At 42.3% G+C, this 13,190-nt stretch overlaps 1 protein-coding gene across 3 annotated transcripts in view; it reads right to left on the bottom strand.

Annotated features, from left to right (window-relative positions):
* The window catches only part of LOC146060192 (cadherin EGF LAG seven-pass G-type receptor 2-like), a 264,989-nt gene that overhangs the window by 169,827 nt on the left and 81,972 nt on the right, over positions 1-13,190 (bottom strand). For all 3 annotated transcript variants that reach the window (XM_083173157.1, XM_083173156.1, XM_083173155.1), the window contains exons 10-12: positions 12,547-12,713; positions 10,431-10,610; positions 5,570-5,683 (exon numbers count right to left, since the gene is read on the bottom strand). In XM_083173157.1, the coding sequence (XP_083029283.1) occupies positions 5,570-5,683; positions 10,431-10,610; positions 12,547-12,713 (461 nt within the window). The remainder of the gene's footprint in view (positions 1-5,569; positions 5,684-10,430; positions 10,611-12,546; positions 12,714-13,190) is intronic.

Below are 13,190 nucleotides of genomic sequence, written 5' to 3'. Positions count from 1 at the left end.
CATAAAAGAATCAACTGTTAAGAGAAAGCAGGTATTGTCTGAGGAAGAAGAATTATTTAACATTAAAGGATAGGAACACTTTAAAAAGATGCCTTCCCATGCCATACCACTGTCTATATGCCCGCTGTCAAGGGCTGAACTATCATAGGTGCAAGGGGTGCAGCTGCTATGGGGCCCAGAGCTGAAGGGGGCCCATCTTTACTGTCTAAGTAATATGTTTTACATACATTTACGCTAAATAGGGGGCCCTTACAAACTTTTGCTATGGGGCCTAAGAATATCTAGTTGCGCCCCTGTAAAATATAAAATAAATAAATACTGACTGAATACAACACATTATGCAAGTCTATGTGAAAATATGTATGGACAAAACAAGATACTGCAAATTTCAACCCACTACTAGAATCATTCCCTTACACTTTTACATTGTTTCCACTAAGATAACACTTGTATTGTTCTAAATGAATCAAGACTATGAGAATTATTTATGATCAGTTATTTATATAGCGCACACATATTCCACAGCATTTTACTGAGAATATGCAAATCAGTACCTGCCCTAGTTGAGCTTACAATCTATATTCCCTACCACTTGTATACACATACATTCATCTTTATAATAGATATATCGGAGACACCGAGCCACCAAATTCGTCAACAAGGTACCTCTGGACCCGGTGTTGTGCACCTTGAAGCTGTTTTGGGGAAATTGCACTAAGAAATTTAAAAAACACCAAGGTTCAATTTTGATTGATGATCTGGGAAAAAGATAGACGATCTGAACTAATTGAGCATCTACCACTATCCATATGTATGTTGTGAGAGGCAGAAGGGATTAGGAAGATGTGGGTCCTGATATGCCACATGGAGTAGTCTGGGGTTGCTCCAAGGTACAGATGGAGCCGGGCTTGTCTTTGCAGGGGATGGCGATGGCGACGCCAACCGCCATCCCCCGCCACCCGCCATCTGTATCTGCGAAAGGGGAGGCGCGCACACGAGATGCACGCGCGTCCCCTTCCGACGGAGCTTCCCCCGGGTCCCCGCCGGCTTGTCGGCGGTCACCCGGGGTCCCCACCGACTCCCCGCACCCCCCCTAACCCTGTCCGTCTCCCTGAAGCGGAGACGAACAGGTTCCAGTTGCCCCGCCGCACTGAAACTGAGAAGCGCTTGCAGAGTCGGGCTGCTGGCGGATCACCAGCGGTGACAGTTTGGTGATTCGCCAGCAAGAGGGAGCCTGGCTCCATCTGTAGGTAGCTCTTAGTTTGGATATATCAAGTAAGGAGCCATTATCATGTGGCTTCTTGCTGGTTAATCATAGACCCAATTTAGGGTAACGGTGGTGTGGGGTGCGGTGCCCCTGAACTGGTTGGACTGAATGGCTCTAGTGCAGCATGCCCTTACATTCTATTAACACTTTTTTTTATTTTCCTCACTAACACTATTTCTTTAATATTTTAATGACATCTCATTTTTTTAATTATTATTTTTTCTCTCTCTCTCTGTCTCTCTCTCTCATAGGCGAATCTAGAATTATGGTAATGGGTGGTCCCAGATCTAGACATAATAGCAGGGGGACCTTTGCGTGGCGCGTCAAAAAGGGGGCATGGCCTCATGGGAAGGAGGCGTGGCATCACAAAAAGGGGTGTGGTATTACACTTTAGACCATACACAGTAATGCCCATTACACATTTTAGCAAACTCCGTAATACCCATTACACATAAAGCCACACGCCGTATTGCCAATTACACATAAGGCCACACACCATAATGCCCATTACACATTGTGCCACACATCATGATGCCCATTACATACTATATAACAAACCGTAATGCCCATTACATATTTGCCACATAAGAGCTGCTTACCTACTTGCTCATTGCTAGGGGTTTCTTGCATGATGACACCATAGTACCCATTACACATGATGCCGCACACCATAGTACCCATTATACATGATGCCGCACACCATAGTACCCATTACACATGATGCCGCACACCATAGTACCCATTACACATGATGCCGCGCACCATAGTACCCATTACACATGATGCCGGGCACCATAGTACACATTACGCATGATGCTGCACACATAATGTCCCTTACACATGATGCTGCACATATAATGCCCCTTACACATGATGCTGCACACAAAATGCCCATTACACATGATGCTGAACACCGTAATGCCCCTTACACATTAAGTCACACATTATGCGTAATGCCCCCACATACCGCCACTTGTAGCGTCCCTTAAGCAATGCCCCCAAAAGTGCCACTTGCTGTAAATTTTTATATGAGCCTTTGCTGCTGCTGCAGGGAGAGATGGAGAGCGGTGCAGCTGCTTCTATGGGGAGAGGAGCAGAGCGCAGCGCAGAGCATGCTCCCACTCCCCTCCTGGTGTCCCCTCTAGCCGAGTGGACATTTGAAATATTGTGCGTGCTGTTGTTGTGCGTGACATCGGGGGAGCACGCGGGGCGCCGGCACCACATGATTAAAGGGGGGGGGGCGGGCTGAGGTGAAAGCGGGGAGAAGAATTGGTGCGGAAGCTGCAGGGGTGACAGTCATTGACAGCTGGGCAGAGAGCAGGGGGCTGCCTGGCTGTATTCAGAGCACTGCAGGTCACAGCTGAAAATGCAGGGATTTATCCGGGAATATGGTCCCAGATTCATGCAGGGACATTCCCAGGCTGACCCCTTATACACCAGCCTAGTCCCTGCATTTTCTGGTGTGAGGGGGAGAGACAACCACTCCCCTCTCCCTACCCCCGTTTAACCAACCAGCTATATCTTCGGAACTAACTGACCCATTTACATGAGACCAGTATCATATTGAAGAACTTTTGAATTGGCTTCGAATGATTTTGGTCCCGTGAAACTGGGCTGTTTGGTTCCAGAGAAATCTGCCCTCAAAGAACATAAACAGTCATGAAATTACATTTAAGAAATAAAAATAAAAAAATGGTTTAACCTCAATATCCCTGGAACCAATTAACCCATATGGATCCAGCCTGGTATCAGATTGAAGGCCCAGCGATTTGGGTTCGACTGAGATCAACCTCGAGCTTCAGTGATTCCAAAGGGGGAACTGGCAGCCGTTGAACTGGGTGGGGGTCGGAATTAGCGGGTACCATGTTATCCTATAGGGAACACTTTCCAGGTTTGCCTGGCAGTATCTCCGGTTCCCAGGGGGCTAGAGACACGGGGCTGGGCTCGATGGAAAGCCCCATCCCTCAGCTACAAAATGGGCTAATGGGTGTGCACCCCCAGACCACCCCCTAGATTCGCCTATGCTCTCTCTCTATACATAGCTTCGGCTTCTTACCACTAATATTTATTAACACTATAGTTTTTCACTGGTGTGCCGCACTGGGCTTTCTAGCTTATGCTATTTTTTTGGGGTGACGCACCCTGCACCTAGATATAGTGCTAGGGACTACCAATATACAGAGAAGCCTTGAAGTGGCTTGGGGGCATATCATACACCTGTGCAGGTATATGTAACCAATATCTCTGAATTCTATTATCATGTAGAGTTCAAGATTGGTTACTAATACCATTCAGTGAGCTGGGGGAACCAATGTCTTGTTTTACTTATTCAGTATTAACCCCTCCCTTGCATGCACCTGAGTGGTATTATTGAACTAATTGAGAATCTACCACTATCCATATGGACGTAGGAACAACACCTGCTTTTATTGCTGTCATAGAGTATGAAAGCAAACACATTCTAACATTATGGTGGAGGCTTTAAACAATTAGGAATAATTTGGGATATACATATACCACACAACACACGTACACATTGTACATACCAGGGATGTGCAGTCAGGTAAATGGCTGAGGAGTCCCTGGCAAGTTCCAGAACTAGATTTGCACACAATATATGAGCCCAGGGGTACATGCTGGCATTATATACATGTGCAGAAGACTGGATGAGTTTTGATAAGAGATGTCCAGAAAAGGTAGCCAGGTGAAGCACTGCCTCACCTGCAGTATACATTATACTCCAGAGTTTTGATTTTAAAAATGATTAGAATAATAATAATTATTCTAATGATTAGAATAATAATTCTTTGTATTTTTGACATACTTTTTAAACTCAAAACTCCAGCATATGCGTTAGTATGACAGGAAAGGCTCTGCCTCACTTGTCTCACCCCACTGCATGCCACTGGTGTACACACACACACACACATCACACCACAACACACAGCATACTACACACACATATATATACTGTAGGTAGTGCACCTCACACACTTACACATTGGACAGATACACACACAACACATACATAACACACCACACACAGTACAACACACACCCACATACAACTACAACACATGCACAAAAACAGTACAATAGAATAGAATAGAATACAACACACCACTCCTCTCCTGACTTGATAGCTTGTGTGTGTTGATGAATTCCACATCCACTGAGATTTAGCACCTATGATGCATTTATTGTGTGTTTGTGTGCGTTTCAAACAACAACACCAAACTGATTTCACTACTGTCATTGAGTACTAACATTATGGTGGCGGTTTTAACAAATGACAATCTTGGGCCTTCGGCACAGCAGGAGTTAAAATTTGACAGCAATTTTGTAAATAAAAAACCCCCAATGTTTTCCCAGGAAATGCCAGGTGGGTCAGCTAGTTCTAAATAATTTTTATTGGAAGCAAATTAACCTTACAGTATATTTTTGGAATGTGGAAGGAAACCGAAGTTCCCGGAGGAAACCCACGCAAGCACGGGGAGAATATATAAACTCTACACATATAGTGCTGTGAGGCAGTAATGCAAGCCATTACACATCCGTGCTGCCCACAACCAATTAATATTGGCTACGTGATCAAATCTGGGCTAGCTGTTTAGAAGACTAATATGATTTAGTTTGCAAAGTTGACTAATACTGCTTTCACATTGCAGAAACGGATATTGACCCTGTATTTTTAAATGGGACTTTAAAACGGGTCTGAACCTTAAGACCTTTCACATTGCAGGTGAAAACCGTTTTAAAAAGCATTTAATACCCTTCACACATTCAAACTGTTTAACCCCCAAGGGACACGTTTCAAGCCATAGAAATAGAGCCATTCACACTGCCTAAAAAACGGCTTTGAAACGTGTAGGACTCTGCTTTTTAACCGTGTTGAAATACCAGTTAACTTTAACCGGTAAATCAACTCTGACACCTTCACACTGCAGCCTTAAACGTTTTAAAATGGAAAAAAAAGGCAATATACCATTTTAAAAGTGCAGTGTGAAAGGGGTATTAAGTGCATAAGTGCAATAAACAGACAAAACTTAAATTGGGAGTATATTTACTAAGGTGTGGGTTTATAGAAAAAGCAACCATTTAGAATCCAGTTATTATTTTCTAGAAGGTGCCAAATAAGTGATAATTAGAATTGGTTGTTAGGGGCAACAGCTCCAATTCTTCAAACCCGCATTTTAGTAAATATACCCCATATTATCTTAATATAGCATTTTAAAAAGAAAAAAACATGAATCTGCAATAAAATAAAATAAATAAAATGACACAATAACCAGACATTTTCACCTGTAAACATCCTCTGAAACCTTGTAGGAAGTCATTTCCATTAAAGCTTAATGCACCAACACTCATACTTCTCAGCGTTGCGCCCAAGAGATTTTTTGGAAAATGTCTTTCAACCTTGAAAAGGAAGAAAAGGTACAACTACTAAAAGCTTCAAAAAGGTTCACTGACTTTCTAAAGAAAACATTAATAATAAAGTGTGAACTGTTGCAAATACTAAAAACAGTATAATCTGAACAAAGCAATTACAGATTAGTTCACCTGCTCCATCCTATATTAACCATGTTCCTTCTAAATCTTCCCAATGGATAACATAATTACATCCTGGAAAACATAGCTCAAGAACACAGGGTGTCAAAAAGAAGAGCATGCCAAAAGTGTCTGAAAGGTCAAGGGATTTTACAATGGTTCTTAAACTTTGCTAAATTTCAGCTGAGTTAAGAGTATAGAAATGAGACAGCAGAGGATGATGGAGCGAGTGGTTGAAGAGGAAGTGGATTAGGTGGCAGAAAAGCAAAATGGGGCAGTTGTTGAAAAAGTAGATGTGTCCGCTTACATCTTTGCTCCATACACCATGAAGCATGCCCTGCTATTCATGTCATGCCATTGTCACTGCATGGCACAGCGAGATGCAACATAAAGTTCTGCAGAGCAGTTAGTGTAATGCAACTTTCTGCCCACCAGATGTTATTTTTCCTAAACTGCATGTGTGTTAAATAGCCAACAACCTTATGTAGCACCACCCTCTGACGTAACAAGTATTTCACTGGTACTGGACAGCATTTTGTCATGAATCCAGAGCTGCAGTTGAATTAGTATTGATAATTTAGGATTAAATCGTTTTTTGTACTTATGTATTATCTGGGCTCCCATGTTAAATGCACCCCATTTTTTCATACCCCTACTATCCAACTACGCATGGAGTTGATTTTATATAGTGTGGCGAGCGCAGCGAGCCCCGCGAGGGGACGCGGTCTCATAAGAAAAACGGGAACCCAGATATTATATAAGTACCCGTTTTTTTATGTTATGCCACCCAGCTTCAATTTACACTAAATCACTACAAACATTGTATTGTACAAAAGTACCGTGGTACATGGTTTAAAGACCCCTGCTGTAAAGATGCACGGCAGTTTATCATAAGGAGAGATCATTTCAGGTTCAATATTCTTAAGAGTTCACTGCTCAACTCTCTTTCTCTCTATGACAGGGGCGTAACTACCATAGGTGTAAGGGGTGCAGCTTCTATGGGGCCCAGAGCTGAAGGGGGCCCATCTCTACTGTCTAATTAATATGTTTTACTTACATTTATCACCATCAGTCGCTAAATAGGGGGCCCTTCAGGGCCGGCGCCACCACTGGGGCCCTTACAAATTTTGCTATGGGGCCTAGGAATATCTAGTTACGTCCCTGCTCTATGATATGCCACCCAGTTGCATTAGACTCTACACCATTATTGAACATTAATTGAGCTCAAGTTGTGAAATGCAGAGTGTCTTTTAACCAACATAGTTTGTCTCTTTGCTACAGTAAAGGTGCCCACAGACGCATCGATCCCGGCGTGCGTTCTGTGCTTAACTAGCACACATAGCATCGCATCGTATGCCTTGTGCATGCGATGCGCTGCTATGCGATAAAAAGCTAGTACAAAAAGTATGTGCAGCACATACTTTTTGTACTGTGCGATGAGGTGCCGCGGGAGCACGCACCCCATCGCATAGCACTGCCGGGATCGGTGCGTGTGTGGGCACCTTAAGGTACACTACAAGATTATTAGCAGTTTACAGTCCACTGCAACTCTGGGGCATACAGCAGTTAAAATAAATTATGCTTGGTAGCAGATACCAAGCCAAGTGACTGTTTACACTGCCTGAATGTGATTGGCTGGCTTATCAGGCTCTGCAGGCTGAGCATGCAGTATGTGGTAGCATTGCAGAAAAGTGTATGGTGGTGTGATGGATAAGAAATGAGTGATGGTTGGGGATGTCCTTTAGATTACAGCAACACATTATAATGTACTTAAGATTTACAAGCGGGATTCGAACTCAGGGTGATGGCTGTGTAAAGAACTTTATAAATTGCTATCCCACTCACTCCGATTTCAGCTGAGTACTTGAGAATTATTGGACTGAACTCGCACTGTTGAAAGGCTGTGCTTTGCTTCTTTTAACCAGCAAAGTTATAGCTGGTTTAAGTCACTGCTACAATAATGTTGCTTTCACATCGCAATCCTGCTTAGACCCTGTATTTAAAACCTTTCCTAAAATGGGTCAGAGCAAGTTAAACCTCTTTGACATAGCCTGTTGTAAATGGTATATTGCCATCTTATTACTGATTTTGTACCTTTCACATTGAACTCATTTCACCCATAGAAATCACCCCCCCCCCCCCCCCCCCAAAAAAAATATATATAAAAAAAATCCATATATATTGCTGGTCCCACTCCGTACATATCTAATGAGTGGGACCCAGCGCAGTGCATATTTAATGAGCGGATCCCCGCCCCCTGCATATGTAATGAGCGGGACCCAGCGCACTGCATACTTAATGAGGGGTCCCCACCCCGTGCATATGTAATGAGCGGGACTAGCTCATTACATATGCAGGGGACAGGGAACCGCTCATTAAATATGCAGTGAGCTTGGGTCCCCGCTCATTAGATATGCATGGAGCGGGATAAGCTCACTGCCTGGGTACTAAATACCAGTTCAGACCCATTCACACTCGTGAAAAACGGGTCTGAACTGTGTATGATCCTTCTTTTATACCGTTTTCTGCAACCGGTAAATTCATTAGGGCCCTTTCACATCGCAGCTATTACCGTTTTAAAATCTGCAAAATACCGGGTTTTAGCACAATATTGTTTTCAGTACTGTAGTTTTTGACCGTGGAACATTTGCCACCCACTGATTCAACTGTGTATTGCATGGTGTGGTGTACCATACGCTAAGAAATGTTGCAATTAGGAGGCCCCCCAATGCTACGACTCTGAGGTTTGAATGATGTGTTATAAGCAAAGGTGTAAGAGGACACACCTGTAGGTTGAGATGAGTGAGGTGGGAGAATATTTGAATGCAGAGAGAAACTGATGAGGAAAGGGGCACATTGAATAGAAGAGCTAGGTTACCACAAACAATAGGGGAAAGAGTGGGAAAGTTGAAAGGGACAAAAATCAAGGAGGCAGGATTATAGAGGAGAAAGAGGAGAGTTAAATTAGGATCTGTCTTAACAGAAGTGAAGAACCAAAGAGTGACAAGAACCACGCTTTGGTTAACAGATTGCCTAACAGATGCTGGAAGGCTGTGTGAAATAATATCCATGTGACTTCAAATATGACTTTGCACAGTACACAATGGTCGAAATTTACTAAAATACGAATGGCTATGAATATGCCTATTTGTAGCCATTCGAATCAGTTACTGGCCATAAATTTGTATTTCATTTGTATTCTCTTGACAGGCAAATTTGTTTTCTTATCCCAGAATAAGTATGCATACGCCATCCAAAGAATATGATTCCAAATTTTTGACCTGAAATACAGCTTGAAAATACAAATTTTCCAGCCATATTTGGCAGAAGACTGTACGGATCTGACTGATCTGATTTGGCTTCTAGGTGTAAAAATAAAATAAATAATAAAAAGAAAAGCGTGGGGTCCCTCTTGTGCTCAAAGAGCCGGTCCTGGTTTTAGAAATTCAAGGGACAAACAAGTTGGGGGTTCCCTGCAATTTCTAAAACTAGCACGAGGATCAAGGGCCAGTCCTGTTCTGGTGTTTTCCTGATAACACTGCTCCTGATTGGCTGGGGGTGGGCTAATCCACCAGTTAAGGGGAGGGGCTGAGAATGTAAACAAACCATCTCGGCTTGTCCAGTCCATGGATACGCATGTGTCGGGTTGTTATTTTAAGACCCGGGATGCCTACAATGGAACGAGGAGGACGCAATCTTCACCGGACCCCTTGGTAAGTATAATTTGCTTCCACAGGTACCCGCAAGAATTTCTACTGGGGAAGTGGATGGGCCATTGTTGGAAGCCATAGGTGAGTTAAGTGTTGTATAGCTACAAGTACCAGTGGGCCCTTTAATTCCCCGCATGCTGGGACTTGTGGTTCTCCAAGTCCCTGCATATTTACAATATACCCTCAGCCTGGTGCCCAACACCCCGAGGCACCTGGGACAGCCCATGGCTTCAGTCACTCCCCCAGGGTCCCTGCCTGGGCTGAACAGTCAAGGGGTATAATGCATTGGCTGGGGGGACAAGTGTAAATAGTTTCACTTGGCTGTGGCATTACCCTGCTGGCTGTTTGAGTCCGATGCTGCTTACCAAAATACAGGGGATTCCTACTCATTTTGTCTTCCCCGTATTTTGGAAACCAGGACAGGCCTTTGAGCCTTTTACTGGTTTTAGAAGTTTCCAACTTGTTTGGCCTCTGAATTTCTAAAACCAGGACAGGGAGGCTGGTTATAGCTGGGGGGGGGGGGGCAGACCAATTTTTTTTATTTATTTTTTTTACACAGGGCAGCCTGCACGGATCTAACTGATCTGTCCAGGCAGCCAAATGGATACGGCCGGCTATGACATCGGAAAATATGAATCCTGTAAATACGGCAGAATAGTAAATTTGCCCTATTTACTAATTCCCCCCGGAATACTGCCAATGCTGGGCGTATCTATTTGTACGCAGGATCGGCCGTATCATTGCTAAATTTCCCCCATTATTTTTATTTCTTATACTTTGAGTCCTTTGCTCGAGAAAAAGAAAAATTCTTTGCCAGTAGACCTAAGCTTTGAAACTCAAACTAATTATGTGTGAACCACAACAGTTTGCCATGAAAGTTAAAAAATTCTGGAAACATTTGATACCTTTTCCTTTCCATAGTCTAGCTGAAATAGAAGATGGGTCCCAGGCACTTTAGGATTGTTTTGTAGCTCTATAGCTATGTGATGCCAAATTCCATCATTTAATTTTACATGTGGAAGATTCAAGGAGGCTTGGACATCTGAGAGGCCATGCAGAGAAAATACGAGAGACCCCTCACTCATCTGAAAACAAGAAAGTTAACAAGTCAAGACAAGTACAGGTTGAGTATCCCGTATCCAAAATGCTCGGGACCAGGAGAATTTTGGATAACGGATTATTCCGTATATCGGAATATTTTAATATTTGAATGATGTATTTTGAAGTATCTTGCATTTATGCTGTATAAACACATCAAACACATGAAATGTACACAAATATATTTTAGTTGTTCAAAAAACAAGGTTTCAGAACATGAAACAAAATTTGTGTCCTATCTCAGATATTGAATTTGAATGCCAAGCAATCATTTTCTTGTACATGTATAGTGCCAGTTACATATCATGTCACCAGTAGTGCTGTTACAAATGTCCCCAGTGAGTTTTTAGCCAAATTTTTTTTATTTTTCCACTTTCTGGAATGTATGGTTTTCGGAATAATTCGGATAATGGATATTCGGATACGGGATACTCTACCTGTAGTATATATACTGAGCAACACGAAAGATAAGGTCAAGTGGTGTGGAATATTACACAATGGCAGAAAAGATAATTATTGGTCACTTCCCATTGATTCCTTTTCTCTTAAGCAGGCTGGGAGTACTGGACCATGGTATTGTACCTTGGGACTGGAGTTGGCACTTGAACTACACTTTAGCTTTAATTCAAAATTTTTGGGGTGTGAGCAGAAATCTGTCAAAAGTAGAGCGTCAATGCTTTTTTGTTCCCTAGCGCAGAGCAAACAGCATCGCTACGGTGGTCTTAACTAGGGAAATGCTGGTACTCACATGTACAGTACCACATTCTCCAATTTAGCAGCACGCTGATTAGAATAGCGACAGGCTACTCACCGCTAAGTGTCATATCCAAACTGAGGGAAGTAAGAATTTAATCCTCATTCGCAGTGTTTTTTTGCCTCTTTTCCAGTATGTGATGACAGTACCATTTGTCTTTTTAAAGACTTATTTGAATGGGGTTTCATTATCTTTATAATCACTAATTTCTGTATTTAAAATATTTTGTAAGGGGTTAGTTCGATATATTTTTATTATGTACCTGATATTTTCTAATATTTGTTGTGAAACGAATTCTTTGTTGACACCCAGGGGGGAATTTACTGAGATGTGTATTCTACATCACACGTGATGTTGCTATGGGCAACCAATCATATCCTGTCTACTATCTTCTAGAGGGTGCTAATTGATAAGAAGTAGATTCTGATTGGTTGCCCATAGCAACACCACATGTGAAGTAGAATACACATCTTAGAAAATTTCGCCCCCATCATACATACTACAGATGTGTCCACATACACCTGTCCTCCTTGCAATCAAAGTCAAATAATACATAACGTGTAAGCTTAATGTCACTCTGTAGCACCAAGTGTCTTTTTTGTGGGTTAAAATGCTTCTTATTTGTAAAATGGACTTTTATTTCATGAAAGCTCAAAACCATAAGTAGTTCTCTGAGATTTGGTCTTTCCCTCACATCACAAATATTAGATTTGCCTTGCTATGTTTTTATGCACCCTATTATGTTAGCTAAAAGGTCACCACACACTCCACAAATAGATTAATTACTCCCTATACAGAATTTACTAAATTAAGTTAGGAATATGTGGTTCTCTTTTCTAGCCAGGTCTATACTCCCACCATTATCCCCTGATGGTTACATTCTTATAATTGCTTAGATGTCACTTTATTATCTTTCTTGTGGGAAATTGCCTGTATTTTTTTATTATTTTATTTTGTTGTGTTTCACTGGGATCGTACCTCTAAAGGCACATACACATGGGGCAACTTGTGCTTAGCAATGTGTGAGAAGCATTATAGGGTAGGCAACTTCCTTGAACTTCCCAGTGGCTAGGTGGCCCATACACACATAGCGGTGTATGCTGTGTGATCTGTTTTAACCAGTGTTCTTTATAAGCTTGCTAGGCAATCTATAACACTATAAAAGGTACCTGCAATGTGACTGAACAATTCATTTCACCTTCCGCATGCATTAAAATAGCATCGGACTGCCGTGTACGAAGCATGAGGCTCAGGTGCCAAGGGTCAATCAGAGGTAACAACAGTCTTTTCCAAAATAGTGCACCATTGCCCAGAAAACGCAAGGAAGACAGCATATCTGGAATACAAAATCTGGTATCAATGTGGACATACTGTATATATAAATTGACATTACTGGATAAATATTATAAGTTAGTAGTTTGTTTCTGAAGGCATTTTGACATACTGATTGCAAGATTTCTCATTGTATTTGAATGTTTCTCCCTCCACCCCACCCCCAAAAAAGTGTTTTATGTGATGATAAATAAGAAACACATAAAGAGAAAACAAACATATGCAAACTAATGGTAAACCCTGCCAGTCTCTAATACTGCTTTCACTTCACAAATGATGGGGAGCACCCGGGATTTGGATATGGGTCTGTCCCGGGAGCGACCCAGCATTTGCTCTAACTGCAGCGCACAGCGTCCCGGATTATTGCCGGGTTTCTGACAACATCCGAGGGCGAGCATCAGGTGGGGGAAGGGAAGGAGACAGCACTAAGGTGATGCTGCTGCCTCATTCATAGAAGTGCCTGGGTGAGTCTGTTCCTATT

Source organism: Crinia signifera, chromosome 2 (assembly GCF_055691185.1).
Source record: "Crinia signifera chromosome 2, ASM5569118v1, whole genome shotgun sequence".
In the NCBI taxonomy this organism is placed as follows: Eukaryota; Metazoa; Chordata; class Amphibia; order Anura; family Myobatrachidae; genus Crinia; species Crinia signifera.
This window is presented reverse-complemented; position numbering and strand designations above follow the sequence as displayed.